Here is a 21,741-nt window from a genome sequence, read left to right as displayed (position 1 = left end):
GCATTCAGGCCACAGATCTTCCCCTCCTCCCACCCCCTTCTGTTCACATCCACCCCGCTCCACATTTAAGACATCGCGAGCCAATGCAACATGCAAATGAAAGCGTTGTCCAAATGCTTAAAAAATCGTGAAAAATGCAAACAAGCAAACTTTGCCCAGTGAATAACCGAGCACGCAGAGCGGAGAGTTTTTCCTCAGAATTCGAGGAAAATATTTGCATGGGATAAATATTTCGGAGAAGAGAACGAGAGGAGGAGGGATTTGTGTGGCAGGCCCGCCGGGAGAGCCATAGGAAAATCAGTGTCATGCAAATAATTACGGAAGGTTTACAGTCGAGTGCAAATTAATTAACATGGCCGACAGAATTTCCCGAAGTGATTGAATGTAGTGACTCCTGCTTTAGCGTATCCTGGCAAAGGTTAAGCCGTTCGAAATTACAAGGAAGCAATACAAACATATGATAAAACTTGAAAATATCAGGCGAGGATTTTATTTGCTTCGAATTTTAATTAACATGAGAATGCTATTACTAAGTCACTAAAGATTATGAATGTCTTGAGATGAGGACAAACATAAGCAGATGAAGAGGAGGAGAATGAGGAGGAGGGAGAGGAAGAGGTAGGAGAGGAAATAAGAATTGTAGGAGTGAGTGATAGCTAGGAGATAACAAACAAACAGAAGAAGAGGAGGAGGAGGAGGGAGAAGAGGTAGGAGAGGAAATAAGAATCGTAGGAGTGACTGAAAGCTAGGAGATGGCAAACAAACAGAAGAGGAGGAAAGGAAGTAAGAAACGTAGGAGTGACTGAATGCTATAAGGAAAAACAGGAGATGAGGAAGAGGAGGAGCAGGAGGAGAAGGTAAAGGAAGCGGTATAGGGGAGAGGAAAAAAAAAGGAACGTAGGAGTGACTGAATGCTATAAGGAAAAACAAGAGATGAGGAAGAGGAGGAGCAGGAGGAGAAGGGAAAGGAAGCGGTATAGGGGAGAGGAAAAAAAAAAAGGAACGTAGGAGTGACTCTAGGAAGTAGGCAGGAAGGAGTAGTCTGCCTAATATCCGACTGGTAATTTTGTTTACTAATCATCACCTGAGGCCCTCCCAAGGAAATGAATTCTCTCCCCTCCCCGGCCCTCCACGCGACCCCCTCCTCCTCCTTCTGCCCTCTTTTATCTCCCCTTCCTCGTGTTTCCGTCTCTTTTCTGAGCCGGGCCTCTGAAGTCATCTCTCTCCTTCCTCTCATCCCTCTTCCTCTCCTATTTTACCGCCGTTCTTTAACTGTAGGCTACTTCGTCTCTCTCTCTCTCTCTCTCTCTCTCTCTCTCTCTCTCTCTCTCTCTCTCTCTCTCTCTCTCTCTCTCTCTCTCAGCTCTGTGCATTTTTGTTATTTTATTATTATTCTCATTTTCTTTTCTTCTGTCACAGCTTTAATCTTACCCAGAGCCTGTTTGTTTCCTCCTCCTCCTTCTCTCCTCCTCCTCCTCCTCCTCTTCCTCTCCTCTTCTTTTCTTACCAGCGTTTCTTCCAAACTTGTTTTTCCTCCAACTTGCTCCTCCTTTACTCCCTCCTTCCCCTCTTTCCCTCTCCAGATGCAGCTTGTCTTCCCGTCTCTCTCTCTCTCTCTCTCTCTCTCTCTCTCTCTCTCTCTCTCTCTCTCTCGTTTTTTTCCCTTCTCTCTCCCTCTCTTCTTTCTCTCCGCCTCTCTCTCTCCCTCCTCTTCTTCACCCTAGTGTTTGTTTCTCTTTTTTCTTTCTTTGTTCTTTTTCTCATCCTTATTGCATGTCAAGTCTCTCCTTCTTTACTCCTTTCCCCTTTATTTCTCTCCCTTTATTCACTTTTTCGCATTCACATTTTTCTCTCTCTTACCCTTCTCATTGTTTTTTTGTCCCTTTTCTCTCCCTTTCTTTCCGTATTGCACCTGTTCTCCCTTTCTCCCTCCCTCTTTCCCTTCCTCTCCTTTCTGCCTCCCCCAACCTTGATTACCTTCCAATTTACCTGTTTAATGACATTCTTATTAGGCTACTTACCTGTCAGGCTAATTTTCCTATCTCACCGGTTACCTGCCAGCTGACATGCTCCCTTCCCTCCCTTCCTCTCTCCCTCCCTTCCAATTTACCCCCCACCCACCCCCCATCCTCTCTCTCTCTCTCTCTCTCTCTCTCTCTCTCTCTCTCTCTCTCTCTCTCTCCTTTCTTTCGTTCTTTCTTCTTTTTCTTTCTTTCTTTTCACTCTTTCCTTCCGTCAACCTCTCTCCCTCTCTTTCTTTCTTTCTTTATAACTTTCTTTCGTTCCTTTTTTCTTTAATTTTCTTTTTTCAATCTTTCTTTCCATTCCTTTTTTTCTTTTTCTTTCTTTCTTTCTATTTTCTTCTCTCTCTCTCTCTCTCTCTCTCTCTCTCTCTCTCTCTCTCTCTCTCTCTCTCTCTCTCTCTCTCTCTCTCTCTCTCTCTCTCTCTCTCTCTCTCTCTCTCTCTCTCTCTCTCTCTCTCTCTCTCTCTCTCTCTCTCTCTCTCTCTCTCTCTCTCTCTCTCTCTCTCTCTCTCTCTCTCTCTCTCTCTCTCTCTCTCTCTCCCCGTTCCTTACCATCCTCTTTCCTTTTGTCTCGCTCCCTTCTCTCTCTTCCTTTTTCCACCTTCGCCTCCCACACTTCCCTCTCGCTCCCTCTTCCACCCTCTCACTCCACAGGTTGCAAGAGTAAGGGTTGGAGGGGCTTATAAGGAGGAGGATAAGAGGTGGAAGTAAAGAGGGCAGGCGTCTGGGTGGATGAGGAGGAGGAGGAGGAGGAGGAGAGAGAGGCGTCAGAGTAATGCATCAACTGGAGCTAAAGCGCGAGAGATAAGAAAGCATCAGGAGACAAGCGAGGGAGGGAGGGAGAGAGATGAAGTAGGTGTCATGATAAGGGCTTGTCTTAGCGGTGGAGGTGTCAGGTGTCAGGATGAGGGATGGGGGAGCTGGCTGTCGAGGGGAGGCACGAGGGAGTGTCAGGTATCAGTGTCAGTTGTCTCTGGGATCATCATTATTCAACCAGAAACTGCATGACCCTGAGTGCGAGGACTGGATTCACTCCGCGTGCATGACCGAACCTTTGACGTCGAGAATGGTGGGGTCGCTTTGGTTCACCGTTGAGAATCAGTGGTTATAGCTGTAATAGTAGTAGCAGTAGTAATAGGAATAGTAGTAGTAATAGTAGTAGTAGTAGTAGCAGTAGTAGTAGTAGTAGCAGAAGTAAGAGAAGTAAAAGTCGTATTGTAGAAACAGTAGCAGTAGTAGTATTAGAGGCAACAATGGCGTTACTAATGAGAAGAGGAGAATAAATAGGACCAAGAAAAGTAAACTAATTGTAGTGAGGAAAAGTTTGGGGACATGAAGAAAAGGTAGTTGTTGTAGCAATATGAAGAGGAGGCGAAAAAATAGACAAGGACAAGGTAAACCATCGCTTGTTTACATATCCCGCTGAAGAAGGAGTTTGAGGCCTCGAGATAATAACTGCTGAAGAAGGGGTAGTAGTGGGAGGAGGTGGAGAAGGAGCTGGAAGAGGTAAAGAAATATGAATGAAAGAAAGAGGAGTGGCAAGTGCGAGCGCCAGTGATTCTCAAGAAGTATACACTAGCCTCTTTAATCTCGGCTCCAGTGTAAGGAAAGTCTAGACACAAAGACCGAGGGGCAAAAAGATGAGAGGAGGAAAACGTGGGCTGGGAAAGGAAACTGGAGGTTGTGGTAGTGGCGGCGGGGCAACGGAGGGGGTGAGAGGACATCTGGCGGCGGAAAGGAGGCTGAGGAGGAGGTGGAGGAGGAGCTGGACGGTGGGAGGTAAACACTGAGGGAGGGCATATCCGGTCCTTGACGAGGCGGGGGAGGCTGCAGGGGGCGCCGGGTGGAGTAGGCAGGGTTGTATGTAGGCAGTGGTGTGTGTGTGTGTGTGTGTGTGTGTGTGTGTGTGTGTGTGTGTGTGTAAGGTGATGCAGTGTTTGACAGGAGCCTAATCTTGCATGGGATCGCACCGCTAATTTTAGAAGCTGTATGTTTACACTCATTATACCTGCCCCGCCGCCTGCCTCGCAAAGCCGCCCCGATAATAATTACGTATCTTCACCTTACGTCTCTTCCCCTGCGGTGAAGATGACCGATCCGTTTCTCGGCTCATCCCTGCGAAGTCCTGCTCTGGCTGGTGTTGGGTCTATGAATCAATGCGTGTTTATTCTATATAGAAGTGTTCGGGTGGATGGATCTAGCCTTCATGCGCTCACCTCGGTGTGCTGCAGCCTTATTTCCTGTACGGCTTCACTGTCATTGTCCGGGGCCGCCACAGTCTGCCTCCCGTGACCCTTCCGTCCGGTCCGGTGTTTGGTTACGTGGACGGAAAACGAAACAACGAATCACCTCTCGCTATCACATTTGTTTTATGTTGACTCATATCGTCTGTATATTAGTGTTTGTGTAGGGGAGGAAAGATATTTTAAAACAATGCTGCAAAACTTACAGATTTATGTTGTTGTTTCAGATGTGGGATGATACATAGGCAGTGAGGCGCCGAGGGCCGGTGTCTGGCGCGGGTGGCGGACGCCAGAGCTCGCCAGATGGTGCCCTGCGAGGCTCGAGTGGAGGACGCAGTGAGTAAACTTGTGGTGTAGACCGACGCCCCGACTAATGCGTGGCCATGGGTGACTCTGAGGCCGAGGCTGACACAGCACTGCTTAAGTGTTAAGTGAAGTGATTGAAAGTATATAACTGCGAAACTAGTGTGTAGCAGATAGTCAGTCTGTGATGTGGGAAGACCTGCGAATCAGGCATCCTCAGCTGGGCCTGACAAGTGCGTGGATCCAAACGGGCAGAGAGAACAAGTGTTGTGCCGGGAGAGGCATCGAGGATCCAATGTGTGTTCTGACATGTCCGGGTCGAGCGAGGAGAGCCGCGGGTCCTGTGCCTGCAGCTGTGACGGGGACTGTGGCCGATCCCTCTCCCCAACATCCTTTGGCCGCGGGGCAGAGTCTACTTCCGGGTGTCGCTCATCCTCGGATTACCTACCTTCCGACCCCGTCTCGGGCAGCCTGTCGCCGGGTGGTGACAAGTGTATCGCTGGGCCACGTGGAATGAGGCGGCCCAATTGGGGTGGACCGCCGCCTCCGCTGCCAGAGAAACGAAAACCTCCTCTGGCCATCACGAGCCACCTGATGAGGGCCGAGGGGAAAGAAGCGCCCCCTGGCGGTGTCCGTCCACGAATAACGACGCCTCCCGTCTGTCCGTCTTCGTCAGAAAGGAGCTGGTGGGAACACCAACAACTGTCCCCCGTGAGCTGCGCGTCTGGTTTCTGGGAGCCCCAGCGACAAAAGCCCCGAGGCAGCGAAGAACACAGGAGCTCATCGTCGGGGTCAGACGAGTCGGAGGAGACACAGCGGATGAAGGCCCTGTTCATGGCCTGCGACTCTGACGGCGACGGCTTCATCACCAGGTGAGTGTTGCCACCTGGAGGCCGTGCCTTGTTGGGTCCTCAGATTCACACACACACACACACACACACACACACACACACACGCACACATACACACAATGAAGACATGCGCCGAGACACAAACAGAAGAATAAAGAGAATAGTTAGCTGTGCCGCAGTAGAATAATGCGCTTTTCCGTTTTCCCAAGCCATTGTCACATGTGGCTTAGTGTTGTAATTAAGCCTCTTTTATGAAGGCCAGGTGGCGTGGGGACAATTAGTGTTTCAAGTCTCAGTCTTAATTAGAAAGGGTTTGCCGCACTCAACAGCCCCGCCTTAAGTGCATCTCTCTCTCTCTCTCTCTCTCTCTCTCTCTCTCTCTCTCTCTCTCTCTCTCCAAGCGGTAATGATGGTGTCTGGCTATAGCGTCATAGTTAGTGGCTATAATTAAACGGCGGTCCTCGCATGGCACGAAGCTTTAACTATTCCACTTAGGAAATTCTCTGTTCTCTCCAAAACTTTCGTATCCTTCACTATGCCATACTTGAGCCTCCCTCCTCCTCTTTCTTCTCTTCCTCCTCCTTCCTCCTTCTCCCTTTCTCTTTTCCTCCTCTTCTCCTTCTTCCTCTTCTTCTTTTTCCTTTTCTTCTTTTCTTTATTAATTTTCTTCTTTTTTTTCTTCTTCTTCTTCTTCCTCCCATTCCAAGCTCTGCATTTACGTCTCTTATTTTCTTATTGTTCACTTCCTCCTTTCACCACAATCCCTTCCTCCTCCTCCTCCTCCTCCTCCTCCACCTCCTCCTCCACCTCCTCCTCCTCCTCCGTTTTCTTTAGCTAAGTTTCTTGACCGTATACAAAGTCTTCTGATTCACCAAGTCTCACCATCAAGCCTACAGACTAATACCCCTTCAGGCCTCTCCTCCCTCGCTCAGTAAGCCCTTCGCGATCGCCCATCAGGACCTTCAACCAAGCCACTCCAGCCGACGGAAGAGGGAACCCGATAATCAATAGAATGAGAGAAGAGCGAGAAGGACTAACATTGTTGTAGGTCCTTTCTAACAGGCGCCGGCGGGGGGGTGACGTGTGAAGGGAGAGGCAGGAGAGGAGGGAAGGGAAGATAAAGGAAAGGAACGCACGAGGAAAGAGAAGGGAAGGGGAGTGAAAGCAGTAGGGAAAGGGAGGGAAAGGGAAGGAAGAAAGGGAAGTAAAGAGAAGGCAGGAGGGTAGGGAATGGAAGGGAACGAAAGACAGCCAGGGAAAGGGAGGGAAAAGGAAGGAAGGAGTATAAGGAAGGGAAGGGGAGTGAGGCAGGAGGGAAAGGGAAGGGAAGAGAAGGCGGCAGGAGGGGAGGGAATGTGAGGGAGCGAAAGACAGCAGGGAAGGGGAGGGAAAGGGAAGAACGGAAGGAAGGGAAAGGGAAGGGGAGTGAAGGCAGGAGGGGAAGGGAGGGAAAGGGAAGGAAGAAAGGGAAGTGAAGAGAAGGCAGGAAGGTAGGGAATGGAAGGGAACGAAAGACAGCAGGGAAAGGGAGGGAAAGGGAATGAAGGAAGGAGGAAAGGGAAGGGAAGGAGAGGATGGGAGTGAGGGGAGAGGAAGGGAGGGGGTACAGAAGGTGGTATTATTCGAACGAGGTAAACTTTAATGCCTCCCAGAGAAGGGGGAAACTTAAAACTGGAGTGGTGGAAGGCTTGTGTAAAGTATAAAACAAAAACAAAACAAAAAAAATAATAATGGTGTAGGCAGCGCGAAGGCATTTTTTGTGTGTGATGTTTTTTTTAAGGAGTTATGACAAAGGAAGATTTTCAAGAGAGTTAAAACCGTTTCGAGAAATTAATTCAAATGTGGATAGAAAAAAAATGGACCTGAATAGAATCGGAGATGCGGGAGAGAAAAAAAAAGACTAGTGTAAAGAAAGAGAAAGAGGGAAAAAAATGAAGAGGGCGAGGTATTTACAGAGAGAGAGAGAGAGAGAGAGAGAGAGAGAGAGAGAGAGAGAGAGAGAGAGAGAGAGAGAGAGAGAGAGAGAGAGAGAGAGAGAGAGAGAGAGAGAGAGAGAGAGAGAGAGAGAGAGAGAGAATATCATGTATACTCAAAACACCCAAAACAAAAGCGACGAAAAACAAAAATAACAACAACAGCAAACAACGACAAGAGCGATTAATGCACGCTCATAAATTTCTAAAGGCAGCCTCTATTGTGTGTGTGTGTGTGTGTGTGTGCTTTTAATCTTCCCACCCAACTCTCGGGGCATTGTTTTTACCGAGCAGGATGTCGCCAACACGATATTTAGACACCTCGATCGTCTCTCTCTCTCTCTCTCTCTCTCTCTCTCTCTCTCTCTCTCTCTCTCTCTCTCGTTTATTGTGGTGGCGTTATGGCAAAAACTGGATACACATATAACTCCATTTACTCACTGGTCTCTCGTTTTCTTTTTGGCTCATCTTTGGGTATGTTAACGTGTATAATTAGTTTCGTGGACAGGGAGAACTAGACAGTCATAATAGTGTTAAGATCTTCGTGTTTTTTTTAATGTATGTTGCTTGTCATCGTCGTGTTCATAGTCTTTATATTTTTTTAGGCAAATATCGCCACAACCACCATCATCCCATCATCATCATCATCACCATCACCATCGTCATTTATTACTGAGATTGTCAACTACGTACTAAGATCATCTTCGTTTTCTTCTTATTCATCTTCATGCTTACATCTCGGGTCTTTCTGTGTAGTTCTTGCCTCATTACCGTTATACATGTAAACTATCCGTACGAAAAACGCGTTCAAAGAAGGAAAGAATATCATCTTTTTCACATGCATTTTTGTTATAGTCGTAGCCAGCGTCTTCAATGCTTTTAGGTTCAACAATCTTTAGTAAACACGTAAAAATATCCTGCAAGGAAGGTATGCAGCCAGGAAAAGAATAAAAAAAAGTCGTGGAAAAATTCTTCGAGGTGAACATTAGCCAGGCTCTCGCTTTTTTTCCCCTCCACCTCTTTTTCTCGTCCCTCCTTCATTATTTCCAACGAGCGGGGCGGCTGGGCCCTCCCTGGTCAGGCCGCTGCAGGGGGCGCCGCGTTCCTCGCCCTGCCTGTAATCCCGGCGAGACTTCACTACTCGGTGGAGGGTTAATGAGAAGCCTTAGACTCCCCCGGGCGTCCCTCCGTCAGAAGAGCCTAAAGGAGGGGCTTGAATGAGCACCCTGGAGGAGAGCAAGACATACGGCCAGCAGAAGAAAGGAGGAAAGGAGGGAAGAATTGGAGGAAAGTGGAAAGGATAAAGATTTAAAGAAAAGAGTTGGACTGTAGGAGGAAGAAGGAGGATGGAAGGAGAGAGGGAAGGTGGAGGAAAGTTGAGAGGAAATTGGAGGACGAAGGTGGACGCATAGTTAGCAGGAGGAAGAAAACTGGAAAAAAAAATAATGGAAAAACGAATAGACGGAAGGGTGAAGGAGGACGTGAAGGAGGAAGAGGCATAATCACAGCAAGACACGGCCAGCAAGAGAAAGGGAAAAAGGAAGAATGAGAAGAAAAGTTAGAGAAATGAAAAACGAAGGAAGAATTAAAGGATGAAGGAGTAGTGGAGGACTCGAAGGAGGAGGTGGAAGAACAGCAAGAGACTCAGTATACAGGAGGAAGAAGTAGAATAGAGGGAAGAAGCAGGAGGGAGGAGGAAGGTGAAGGAAGGGAAGGAAAACGGCGACCTTATAAGGGATGCAGCGAGGGAGATAAGATGTGTGTATAGGGAAATGATGTGTGTGTGTGTGTGTGTGTGTGTGTGCCGTCAGTTCTGAGTAAATCTCGTCCCTATTCGGTGAAGGATTTTTTTTTATGCACGATCATATTTTTGTGGTTAATTGCTTTGGGTTAATAAGGGTGACGTATGTTTTTTTATGTATGTGTGTACGGGTGGAGTGTACGCGGCTTCGAGGTAGACGGAAGGGTTTATTACATTTATGATTTATGGGTACTTATCAATATTTAGTACCGGCCGACGTGCGTACTGGATCGAGGGAATGGATGTACTAATTGGTGTGGATTTTACTTGTAATCATAATTTTCTCTCTCCGTTGGTGTCTGTCTGTCCTTCCGTCCGTCTGTTTTTCTGTCTGTCTGTCTATCCGTCTGTCTTTTTATCTGTTTTTCCGTCTGTCTGTCTCGTTGTTTTTAGTCTGCTTGTCTGGCTGTCTATCTTTTTCGTCCGGTTTTTTTTTAACTGTCATTGTCTTTTTGTTTATTTGTCTGTCTGTCTGTTTGTCTGTCTCTCTAACACATACTTCACTTCCTTATTTCATACTCTTGAAGTACATAAATTCTCTCTCTCTCTCTCTCTCTCTCTCTCTCTCTCTCTCTCTCTCTCTCTCTCTCTCTCTCTCTCTCTCTCTCTCTCTCTCTCTCTCTCTCTCTCTCTCTCTCTCTCTCTCTCTCGTGCACCATTTTTCTTGTCGCTCCCATTCCGCACCGTGTCTCCCATTCTCGCCTCGTCCTCCTCGCCGTCTCCCCTCCTCCTAATCGCCACTTAATCACCGAACTTCACCCTTTGTAACACTTTTTAACATGACCTTGGCCGCGCCGCTGAATTAGTGTCTCAGGGGCGGCGTGGGGGAAACGGAGGATAAAGAAAGGCAACAATAGCATTCCGACGCAGGAGGGACTAAAGCAAACAGACCCGTGCTGCCAGAGGGCCTACTGATAAATTGAACATTGGATTAATAAATAGGGAATGTAGGGTTCAAGGGGGGGGGGGGGAAGGGGGGGAGGATAAAGAATATGTTATGGCTGGGTGGATACAGGTCTTATTGATTAGGTAGTGAGGGGAAGTCTAATCGCACGTGATGAAATGGTTGTTTGTTGAATTAATGGTGCCCTGACATCCCCTCTTCCTCCCTCCCCCTGCTCCGTGGAAGGCTATTAAGACCTCCTGTCAGGATTATGAAAGAAACATTAATAAGGACCCGGGGAAAGACAATGGCTGGCCGGATGGATGTAAAGAGCCCATTTTATGTGTTTAAAGTTAGTGTTATTGGCCTATAAATTCTTCATTGGGGATCGTAGTGTTGGTGCAGGAAGGATGTGAGACTGCAAAACCTCATACAACTTAATTCTCTCTCATCCCTTTGTTTCACTCTTATCTGGCTGCGCCGATAAATGGCCCATAGCTTATTGTTATATCTATGGTAATGTAATAAATCCCTGTATAGTGTATAACCTTAATATAAAAACTAAATGTGACACATGAAGATGCTACATAGGTTCGAGGAACTCAACTAACTTTCCTTCCATCCCTTCCTATCCTTGAGTATGGCTGCACCTATGTTAAGAATCCACGTTTTTTTTTATTGTTCGCTTTCAGGTAATAAGACTAACCCAACTACATGTATACCTTTGCAATATAGTGGCACAGGAGGGACCTCAACTGATTTTCCTTCCATCCCTTCTTATCCTTGAGTATGGCTGCACCTGTGTCAAGAATCCACGGTTTTTTTTATTGTTCGTTTACAGGTAATAAGACTAACCCAACTACATATATACTTTTGCAATATAGTGGCACAGGAAGGACTTCAACTGATTTTCCTTCCATTTCTTCTCTTCCTTTTCGTGTTGGCGCAGCGATAACCTGGCGGGGATGATGGAGATGCTGGGCCTGCAGTGCTCCGGCGACACGCTGGCCAGGGAACTCGGGGCGGACCGCAAGGGGCGCGTCTCCCTGAGGAACTTCCTGGCCCGTCGGAAACAGTTGTCGCAGGAGGTGAACGCCATCCGGAGCGAAGGTGAGCTGTGTGTGTGTGTGTGTGTGTGTGTTAAGGATGTCTGTTTATATTTCTTGGAACAGTTTATTTTTATTTAGTCTTCCAAAACGTTTCCTTCATATCGCTGTTTTTTAGTAGACATTAGTCCGCGTTATTAAGATTATCACCAAAAATTTGAAACCATTCTAAATTATCTTGTTGCTTCAAATATTTAATCATCGGTGCTAGAATCTGTTTATTTTGAGAGAGAGAGAAACTCTCGACTAGTCAGAGAGACCTCTCCGCTGCACCCAAAACAACCCTGATATCTAAGCGACTCGGTGGAAGATGATCGTAACCGAAGAGGGTAAGAAAGTAGACAAAGATCTCTATTTAGTCGATCGTCCGGGTACAACAGTAAGTCGCACTTGCAGCGAAATCTGTACTGAAGAGGAGAAAGCTTTCCTTGGGGTTACTTACCAACAAGAATTTGATACCTTAGCAGGGGAGTGTGAATAAAATCGTTTGAAGCGCTATTGTAACTTCACGATGCACCTGCTCTTCTGCATCACAACCTTTAACAAGCGACAGCACCTGCGACGCTCTCCCGAGGGTGGACTGGTTTGCAGGTAGATGGGCGGGGCAGGTATAGAAGAAAAGGTGGAGTGTGTGACTGAGGCAAAAAGAGTTAGTTTACCTTCCCTCCCTCCATTCTTATCGCCCTCCCTCTCTTTCCCCTTGACAGCCTTTGAACGCGACATGTTGCTTCTCCTTCGAGCACTGTGTTTGTGGTGTGGAGGCGTAAGGACCGACACTTGAGAGCACTGAGGGCCGACACATTACCTGCCTTGTTTAAAATGTACACCTGTCCCTGCTAGCCACGCCGCGCCCATCTGCCTTTCGCTGGCCTCACTTCTACTCTGACTACACTTTTACACTAAACTTCCTTGGAAACTGTTGTCATTATCCGTAGTCGCGATATATTGATTGGCAAAACGTTCCTAAAAGACAATGAACTTTTTGATGTAGTATTTTTTTTTCCGAGGGTTTGTTCTGCGGTGTTGTTTTTTTTCTTTTTATGCGGGTATTCGTTCGCTTCTTCCCGTTTTTGAGGTTTTGTTTCAATTTTTTTTGGAAGAATATTTTGTCTGTGCCTTTATGCTCCGGGTCTCTTTCATTCCCTTTGAGTTCCATGGCGTTGTTCTCTCATTCCTCCCGTCTTTGTCGTCCTTCCGTTTTTTATCCTCTCTCTCTCTCTCTCTCTCTCTCTCTCTCTCTCTCTCTCTCTCTCTCTCTCTCTCTCTCTCTCTCTCTCTCTCTCTCTCTCTCTCTCTCTCTCTCTCTCTCTCTCTCTCTCTCTCTCTCTCTCTCTCTCTCTCTCTCTCTCTCTCTCTCTCTCTCACACACACACACACACACACACACACACACACACACACACACACACATTTCCTTTTCGTCCGCCCCCCACTTCAGAATTCTCTAATGGTCCCTTGCTGTTTCTCCCTCACCCTCCGCCCCCTGCCCCTTCCGCCCTCGCCAACCCTCACCGTCTCCCGTCTCTCTCTACCCCTTCTCCCTAGCCATTATACATCTCCCTTAACCTCTCTCCATTCTTTATTGCTCTCTCTCTCTCTCTCTCTCTCTCTCTCTCTCTCTCTCTCTCTCTCTCTCTCTCTCTCTCTTTATCTATCTATCTATCTATCTATCTATCTATCACCTGTCCACCTTATTCTCACAGGTGGAGGAAGCTGGACTCAGGAGTGGTCAGGTGGATCGGACGGGACTGACCCTGATCCGCAGTTCCCCGGCCCCTACCCCCCGGAGCTGCCCCCTAAGCTGGGAGGTCAGGGCAGGGGGCAGAGGGGGCAGCAGGTCACCAAGTCCAGCGGCCGCCAACTCACCAGCAGACAGGTTCTCGAGGCCACAAATCAGGTCAGTTGAGGTTTCTTTCTGATTTATTTAGAGTCTTTGTTCCGGGATCGCTGTGTTGGCTCGCATCCTTCCGTTGTCTGGAGTGGGGCAGAGCCAGCAGTAGCGTTGGCCTCGTGCTGACTCTGCCGGGATGTTAAAAAAATAAAAGAAAAAGATAAAAGAAAAAAATAGAAAATCGTGTACAGTTTGGAAAGTTTGGAAGCAGCGCGAGCGATTGTACGAACGTCCAGACAAACGTGAAATGTTGGCTCACCTCGCGAGTTGTGTTCCGAGTTCTGTTGTTCTGTTTGTACAGTGCATAAACTTCGTGTATCTGGGCCTAAAAATGGAAGGGAGGAAATAAGAAAAAAAAATAGATCTCTTTAAACGTTGATTCCAGATGAAAGGTAAATTAAAAAATGTTTGAATCCTCGTTAAATAAAAGCCACGAGTTCTTATTTGTGTTACTCGCTTGGAGAGAGAGAGAGAGAGAGAGAGAGAGAGAGAGAGAGAGAGAGAAGAGCAGAAATAAAATTATAAAAAGAAAGAAAGAAAGCGGAGGAGTTCGAGTCTGTATACAGAGTGGTGAGCCGGATCCGACCAAAGTGAAACCATTATGATATTCCTTGTATCATCCGATGTCGGCGAACGAATCTCTCAGCTTCTGTCTACACGGCCCTCACGACGAGATGAGGAGGGGGAAGAGGAGGAGGAGGAGGAAGAGGAGGAGGAGGAAGAGGAAGAGGAGGAGGAGGCGGCGGCGGCAGGGAGCAGGTATCCGCGGTAGTACTCTTCATTCCATCTCAGTTCAAACGGACAACGTGAGTAAGGAAAAAGATGAAAACGGAAAGGCATATATACAGCATCTTCCCATCCGTGAAAGGCATAATTTCCTCGTCTTCCCTTCGCCGGCTTAGCAATAACCCTGAAAGGACCTGAGACGAGCCGAACCGAGTAAAGACGAGCCTAGACGATTCCTTGAACTTCCTTTCCTTCGGCAGGCCCAGGGAGGTGCTCGCTCCATTACCTGAAGGGAGATGAGGCCTCCTTCCTTTTTTTTTTTTTTATCCCTGATTTAAGATATTTTTTTCTCGTCCTCTTTCGACGTTTGCTGGCCGGCGCTGTGGTGGTGGTGGTTGTGATGGCGGCGGCGGTGGTGGTGGTTGCGATGGTGTTACTGTAGTTGTTGTTAGTGGTTGTGTTGGTTGTAGTGACGGGTTGTTCACACTGAGCTTCCTTCTTTTCTCCACCTGACGGACTGGACGATTAGGGAAACTTGCAGGTGAAGTGAACGTGAGGAGGAGGCTTCAGATGATGTTCTTGTAAGTGGAGTAGCGACGAGAGGAGTGGAGTGGACTGAGAAAAAGAGGGTGGACAGGGGAGAGCAGTGGATGGAATGGAATGGAATGAGGAGAAAAAAATGGAGAGGAGAGAGAAATGGTTGGAATGGAGTGAGGAGAAAAGGGGGGAGAGGAGAGAGTATTGGATGGAATGAAGTGGACTGGAATGGAGTGGAATTGGGTGAAGTGAAGGGCAGTGAATTTAAGTGGAGCAAAGAGGAGTGGGATAGAACAGTTAGAAATAGAGTTGAGTGGATGGAGAGGAACGAATGGGATGGAGCGCTGTGAAGTGGAGTGGTTGCAGTTAATTAGAAGGCATACTCAGTATATAGTTTAGGTGTGTGTGGCTGCGGGTCTGGGCAGGGCAGGTAGCGAAACAGGGACGGACGGCGCAGCGAAAGGATGTTAAGCGACCCGTGTTCTAGATCTTTGCTGTACACGATAGTTGCCCCTGAGACGGGTTAAGGTTTCTGGACTTCCTCTCGTTCACCTCCGCCCACTGGCTCCATTCATCCCTGTTTACTGCGGCGGGAAGGTAAATTGACCGAGAAAACCGTTACTTCTACCTACCTGTATTTAAATGCTTATGTGTACTTGCCGTAGAGTTTATAGTTCCACCACTACTACTACTACTACTACTGCTACTACTCGTACTACTACTACTGCTACTACTACGTCTGCTGCTACTGTCACTATTACTATTACCGATACAACCTCTCTTTCTTTATTACTTTCTTTACTTTGTTGTTTGTTTTTCATTACCATCATCATCATCATCATCTTTCTTTTTTATTTCATTTTCTTCTTCTTCTTCTTCGTCTTCTTCTTCTTCTTCTTCTTCTTTGTCATTTCCTTACGCGTCAGTCTCCCTCCAAATGTCACTGGGGATAGACAGACAGACAGACAGACAGACAGACAAACAGACAGACAGACGCCTCCCAATGTACGGCGGGGGATGAGTCACAGGTGTCGGCAGGGGTGACAGGTGAATCAGTACCTGGTCATCTCTAATTAGGCTTTATCTTCAAAGAAAAATAATCACCAATTTGGAACGGTGGATCGGTTTAAGGAGACGGAACCGGTTCATGAAAAAAGAAAGAAAGAAAAAAGAAATTAAAAGACGTGTATATATGAATGGTTGTGTATGTTTAGGTTTTGTATTAAGTATATATTCCTGGGTTTCCAAAAGTTAGGAGAGAAAAAAGCTTAGGTATGCTTGTAGGCGTGTATAATTTTGGTTTATAATACTTTTAAGTTCGTATATGCGTTTAGAGAGAGAATGTCTATATATTTTTTGTGTGTATGAATTAAGTACATTTCAGTCTCAACCATAAATGCGTATATGTTGATGTATGAGTTCGTGTATAAATGTGTTGTTTTCGAGGTGAATACACTAAAGAGATACGAATGTATGAGCGTATGCGTGTATGCTTTTAATGATGGATTACTTATACGTATTTCTGGGTTTAGAAGTCGAGAAAATAAGAGTAAGCATGTTTGATGGCATCCGTGTATATGTATGTGTTTGTAGGCCTAGTATTGTTGGTTCTATATGTACAAACTCAATTCTTTTGGCCGCCCCCTTAAATTTATGAGTCTGTTTTCTTGGGCCATACGCTGGAAATAACAGTAATAAGCGTATATGTGTGATTGTATGCGTAGGTATGTGTGTTCGTAGGCTTAGTATTCTTGGTTCTATATGTATACACACTACGTTCCTTCGCCGCCCCCCTGAGAGTCTTGGGTGTCTTGGGAGGCGAGGCGCGGCGTGAGTGGGAGGCTTGTAGGGAGGGAGGGAGGCAGACGGAAGGTGGTCGATGGTGTCTGCCTGTGACGGGAGATTTGTGGTGTGCTGCTGCTTTGCTTCTTCGTCGTTGTCTTCTTCGTCTTCGTCTCCGTGTTCGTCCTCGTCTTAGTTAACGGATTCGTCTTCGTCTTCTTCATCTTCTTTCTTGATCTTCTTGTTCTTCTTCGTTTTCTTCTCTCGCTCTTCGTCTTGTTCTTGCTCTTCTTGTTTTTCTTCTTCCTCTTCTTCTTCTTCTTCTTCTTCTTCTTCTTCTTCTTCTTCTTCTTCTTCTTTTCTTCTCCTTGTTCTTGTTCTTCTTCATCTTCTTCTTTTCTTCTTCTTTTCTTCTTCTTTTTCTTCTTCCATACCTCCATCCAATCCCACTATTCCCCTGTCTCCTCTTTTTTTTTCTCCTTTCACCTCTTCTTCGCCTTTATTCTCCCACCTCAAGTCTACCTGAATGCTTTGCCTCCTCCTTTCTCCCACACCTGTCTTACTCCTCCTCTGATTCCTCCTCCTCCTCCTCCTCCTCCACCACCTCCATCTCTTCCTCCAATTCCTTCTCCTCCTCCATCTCCATCTCTTAATTTCTCTCTTGATTTCTTTCTCTTTTTCTTGGGTTTGGTCTGACGTGTGTTTGTTTTGCTTTCAACTATTGCGTTTCTCTTTGGTTTGGTTCGCGTGTGTTATCCTATGTCTAATCTCTTGTGATTTTCCTTCTATTTTCTTTTCTTGCTTGCCTGTTTATGCTTGTGTTCGTTGTCTTTCTTTCTTCTTTTCTGCTTGCTATGTTCACTTCTCTTATCCTGTCTTCATCTCTTGTTGTTTCCTTTCTTATTTTCCCTCCTCTTCTCTTCACTATTCTCCTCTCTTCTCTCTCTCTCTAACTCTCTCTCTCTCTCTCTCTCTCTCTCTCTCTCTCTCTCTCTCTCTCTCTCTCTCTCTCTCTCTCTCTCTCTCTCTCTCTCTCTCTCTCTCCGTGTCTCATTTTCTTTACTCTGCCGCTTACTCAAATATTTAAACACTGCCTCGCCCACAAACAGACCACACGTGTTGTCATCCTCTGTGTGTGTGTGTGTGTGTGTGTGTGTGTGTGTGTGTGTGTGTGTGTTTGCCTTACCTGTTTGTTCTTACGTAGGTGTGACTTTGCAGGATTCAGTCAAGCTGGTGTGTCGCTTATCGCATTTAATTTAAGCCTATTGTTCCTTAAATGTAAGCCTAATTTTACACACACACACACAAACACACGATCTAGCTTGCTATCTGTACGTGTGTGTGTGTGTGTGTGTGTGTGTGTGTGTGTGTGATTATTCTCCGCCTGTTTAATATGTGTCGTCTCCCGCGGGGCTGTCAGGAGGCGGCTGGCGCGGGTCTGTGCGGTTGTCTGTGTTCCTTGGGCCGGGCTGACAGTCGAAAGGAACGTGCAAAGACAATCCTCTCAAGGGTTTTCCAGTGCAAGCCGGAATGAGAGAGAGAGAGAGAGAGAGAGAGAGAGAGAGAGAGAGAGAGAGAGAGAGATTATGCGTCAGAGTTGCTTCTTCAAGCTTTTTCTTCTTTGTAATGTTTGTTTTTTTGGCTTTGTTTTGCTTTTTGTTTTTTTCCTCATTTCCCCCCCTTTCTGCTGCTCCTCCTCGCCCTCTTCTTCTTCTCTCTCCTTCTCCCCCTCCTCCTCTTGCTCCTCCTCCTCCCTCTCCTCCTCCACGTCCGCCTCCTCCGTGACATTGCTCTACACTTGAACACTTAACTCGCATTTTTCAGCGCTTAAGAAGTTGTAACGATTTTTCCCTTGCGTTATCTTTGTCTTCCCCCCATTGTCTCTTTTTACAGCCTTCCCTCTTCATTTATCTCCCCTTCCCCCGCCATCCTCATCCCTTTCCACCACTGTCTCATCCGTCTCAGTAGAGCTGCATAGAAACGTCACTTGCCAGGCTTCTTGTCTCTCCTCCTTCTTCCAGTTCTTATATATATATATATATATATATATATATATATATATATATATATATATATATATATATATATATATATATATATATATATATATATATATATATATATATATATATATATATATATATATATATATATATATATATATATATACATTTTCATAATTTCCTCCTAGTCCATTCTGTTCTCCACTCTTTTCTCTATCCTTTCTCATCCTCCTCTCGTACATATCCTATCCCTGCTTTTGTACTCATCCAATTGTTGTCGCATCTCTTCACTTCCCGTCCATCCCTTTTTCCTTTCTTCTTTTACCATCCTCAGGCCATGTTCTCCCTTCCCTTGTTTCCCTTCCTCTCCCTCAATGGACAGCTCCCCTCTGAGGCAGGTACAGTCTCCCCTCCCTGCGGGCCTGCACATTGCATACATCGATCCCGCATTCCTGCACTGGAGATGATCCGGCTGCCCTAGTGTCTGGAGAGTCACTGTATCGATCCTCGTTTCTGAATGGATCCCCCGAGGAGTGTTCCGGGAAGGCCTGCTGCTGCAGCGGCTGTCGTTGCCGCTTCTTCTCTCCGCGTGGCGTCCCAGACAGCTCGAGAGGGTTTGTTTGCACGACTTATCTCATGCCTCAGTGTGACTGGCGGTGTTTGCCGCGTGCCTGCCTTTATGAAGGTGTATCTGGTGCTGCCTCATCTGCCCACGCAGCCGCGTGAATCATGGCGTGTGCAGCTTTGCTGGTGGAGCGGTATACTGCTTTTATTGTCTCGGGGAAATTTGTAGTTTATCTCGTAAGAAGGGGAAAAAAAAGAAGCAAAAACCTTGCATTCAGATGGCCTCTTGCATCCTTATTACGTTCACACGCCTTTAACGTTCCTTGTGACACTCGTTTCCCCCGTTGTCTCGTAGCTTGTAAAGACCTCAGTAGTTGATCCTTTCCTTGCCATGAGTGACTTAATGACTTTGCAGAAGAAGAAAATAAAAACATGTCCCATTAAAGAATGCCTTGATGGAGAAGCCCTGTCTTGACCCCCTTCTTGCCATCCCTTCCTTTCCTTTTCCTCCTTCAATCATCCCCTCCATCCCTTTCCCCCCTCCTCCCCAACCACCTTCCTTTCCTTTCCCTTCGACCATCCCCTTTTTCCCTCCCCTCACCATTCCCTCCTTCCTCTTTTTCCCTCCTCCCCCATCCTTCCTTTCCTTCCTTCGATCATCCACTCCCTCCCTCCCCTCACTCTCCTCTCCTTCCCTCCCCCCATTTCCCCCCCCTCCCTCACATCCTCCCGGTGGTGGGCCGTGACTGTGCATGCCTCGAGGGGCTAAAAGTACCGGCAAGATGGACGGTCATGCATTGTGTGGCTAACTGTTCATACCGGGAGGCTTAGCTTGGTACACACACACACACACACACACACACACACACACACACACACGCACACACACGCTAAATCATTTTCTTCTTCTTTTTTATATTTTTTAGAGAGAGCATTTCCTCGTATATTTTCTTTGCCTCATCCGGTTACCGATTGACTGACTAATGCGGACACACATTCGTGTTTACTCGTTGGTGTGTGTGTGTGTGTGTGTGTGTGTGTGTTAGGCTGGATGGATGGATGCTAGGCTAGCCGTTCTCTCTCTCTCTCTCTCTCTCTCTCTCTCTCTCTCTCTCTCTCTCTCTCTCTCTCTCTCTCTCTCTCTCTCTCTCTCTATTGCGTCCATTAGAGAGAGAGAGAGAGAGAGAGAGAGAGGCAGCACATACAGAGAGGCGCCTCTTTCATTATCCTTGCTGAAAAATGCGAGGCTGAAGTTTATGAGAAAAAATATCACTTAATGAGAAAATTTTTAGCCCACCATTCAGATGCGTCGCAGTCTAGACACGACAATTTTTTCCCCTTCTTTTTGCCCCATCATTTTCCCCATCTTTTTTGCCCCATCTTTTTTGCCCCATCATTTTTTCCCCATCATATTTTGCCCCATCTTTTTTGCCCCATCATTTTCCCCCATCATTTTTCCCCATCTTTTTTGCCCCATCATTTTTCCCCATCATTTTTTTCCCCATCTTTTTTGCCCCATCATTTTTCCCCATCATTTTTTCCCCATCTTTTTTGCCAAATCATTTTCCCCCATCATTTTTTTCCCCATATTTTTTGCCCCATCTTTTTTGCCCCATCATTTTTTCCCCATCTTTTTTGCCCCATCTTTTTTGCCCCATCTCTTTTCCCCATCATTTTTTTCCCCATATTTTTTGCCCCATCTTTTTTTCCCCATCTTTTTTGCCCCATCTTTTTTGCCCCATCTTTAAAAACCCATCATTTTTTTCCCCATCCTTTTTTCATTATTCTTATGGAAGCGGATCGCCCTGAAATATTATTGCTATTGGAAGGAGGAATATTTGAGGCCGAGGTTCAGGTCGAGAGGAGATTCAGTAAGAGTAACGGAGCATCTTTCGGGGAGGGGCAACGGGGGGGAGCAGCAGCTTCATTTATTCCTTCTCTTTTTTCTACTTCATTTTTCTTTGCGTGCCTCTTTTTTAAGGTTTTGTTCGTCTTCTTTTCTAATGGCGTTCCCTTTCCTTGGTTTCCACCGCGCTGTTTCTGTTTTAATTATCATGTCTGTCTGTCTGTCTTTGGTCCGTCTGTGTGAGTGTGTGTTTCTGTATTGATATTGATCTGTTTGTGTCTGTAGTCGTTCTGTAAATCTACTTGTCTGTCTGTGTGTGTGTGTGTGTGTGTGTGTGTTTCTGTGTCTGTGCATGTGTCCGTCGATCTGTTACATTCTCTCTCTCTCTCTCTCTCTCTCTCTCTCTCTCTCTCTCTCTCTCTCTCTCTCTCTCTCTCTCTCACCACCTCTGCTTCTCTGCCCGGTAACTCATCATCTTTATGCCCACACTTTGTGATCTTCATGCGCCACAAATCATCCAAGTTTGGCGCGACTCACTTTCTCTCGTAAGATCACGGCCCTGAGGAATTATTTACAGGCCGAATATGTTTTTACTTGAACCCCGTATTTGTCTCTGCTGTACTTTTCCTTTTTCTTTTCTTTTTGTTATTGTTGTTCTTGGCAAGAGATAAGTAGTACGTGCTTGCTTACTGTTTGTTTTTTATGTGCCACCAGTGAAGATTAGCTGGTTGTTGTTGTTGTTGTTGTTGTTGTGGTGGTGGTGGTGGTGGATATTTGTATTCTTATCTGAGTGTTGTCGGGTATGTTTTAGTTTTCATTTCATTTTATTGCTGCAAGGAATAATAATACTTACATGTTACTTTCGTGTTTGTGTGTGTGTATTTTACTCGTATGTGTTGCTGTTTGTGTGTTGCTGGTGTTGTGTTTGTTGTTTCCGTGTTACAAATGATATTATTCTCTTGCTTTTCGTGCGTGTCTTTGTTCTTATCCGTTGGTCTTCGTGTTGCAGGGTTCAAATTGTTGTTTTATTTGCTGCAAGAAATAACTGTTTGCCGCTTCTTTTCCGTGTATTTCTCTCATCAGTAAGTGTTGCCGGCGTGTTGCATGGTGTGCGTGGCCATTCGTTATGCAGGGCTCTCGGCGGCGAGGGGTGGCGGCGCCGAGGGTCCAATCATCATTTAATAACAGAAGGGTAGGGGTGCGGTCAC

The 21,741-nt window shown here is 46.3% G+C and overlaps 1 protein-coding gene across 2 annotated transcripts in view; it reads left to right on the top strand.

Moving 5' to 3' along the window:
* LOC127004488 (colorectal mutant cancer protein-like) overlaps positions 1-21,741 on the top strand; it is a 92,598-nt gene that overhangs the window by 1,979 nt on the left and 68,878 nt on the right. For both annotated transcript variants that reach the window (XM_050872260.1, XM_050872259.1), the window contains exons 2-4: positions 4,495-5,442; positions 11,028-11,188; positions 12,888-13,081. In XM_050872260.1, coding sequence (XP_050728217.1) covers positions 4,880-5,442; positions 11,028-11,188; positions 12,888-13,081 — 918 coding nt within the window. In that variant the 5' untranslated portion in view covers positions 4,495-4,879. The remainder of the gene's footprint in view (positions 1-4,494; positions 5,443-11,027; positions 11,189-12,887; positions 13,082-21,741) is intronic.

Source organism: Eriocheir sinensis, chromosome 28, assembly GCF_024679095.1.
Source record: "Eriocheir sinensis breed Jianghai 21 chromosome 28, ASM2467909v1, whole genome shotgun sequence".
Lineage (NCBI taxonomy): Eukaryota > Metazoa > Arthropoda > Malacostraca > Decapoda > Varunidae > Eriocheir > Eriocheir sinensis.
This window is presented reverse-complemented; position numbering and strand designations above follow the sequence as displayed.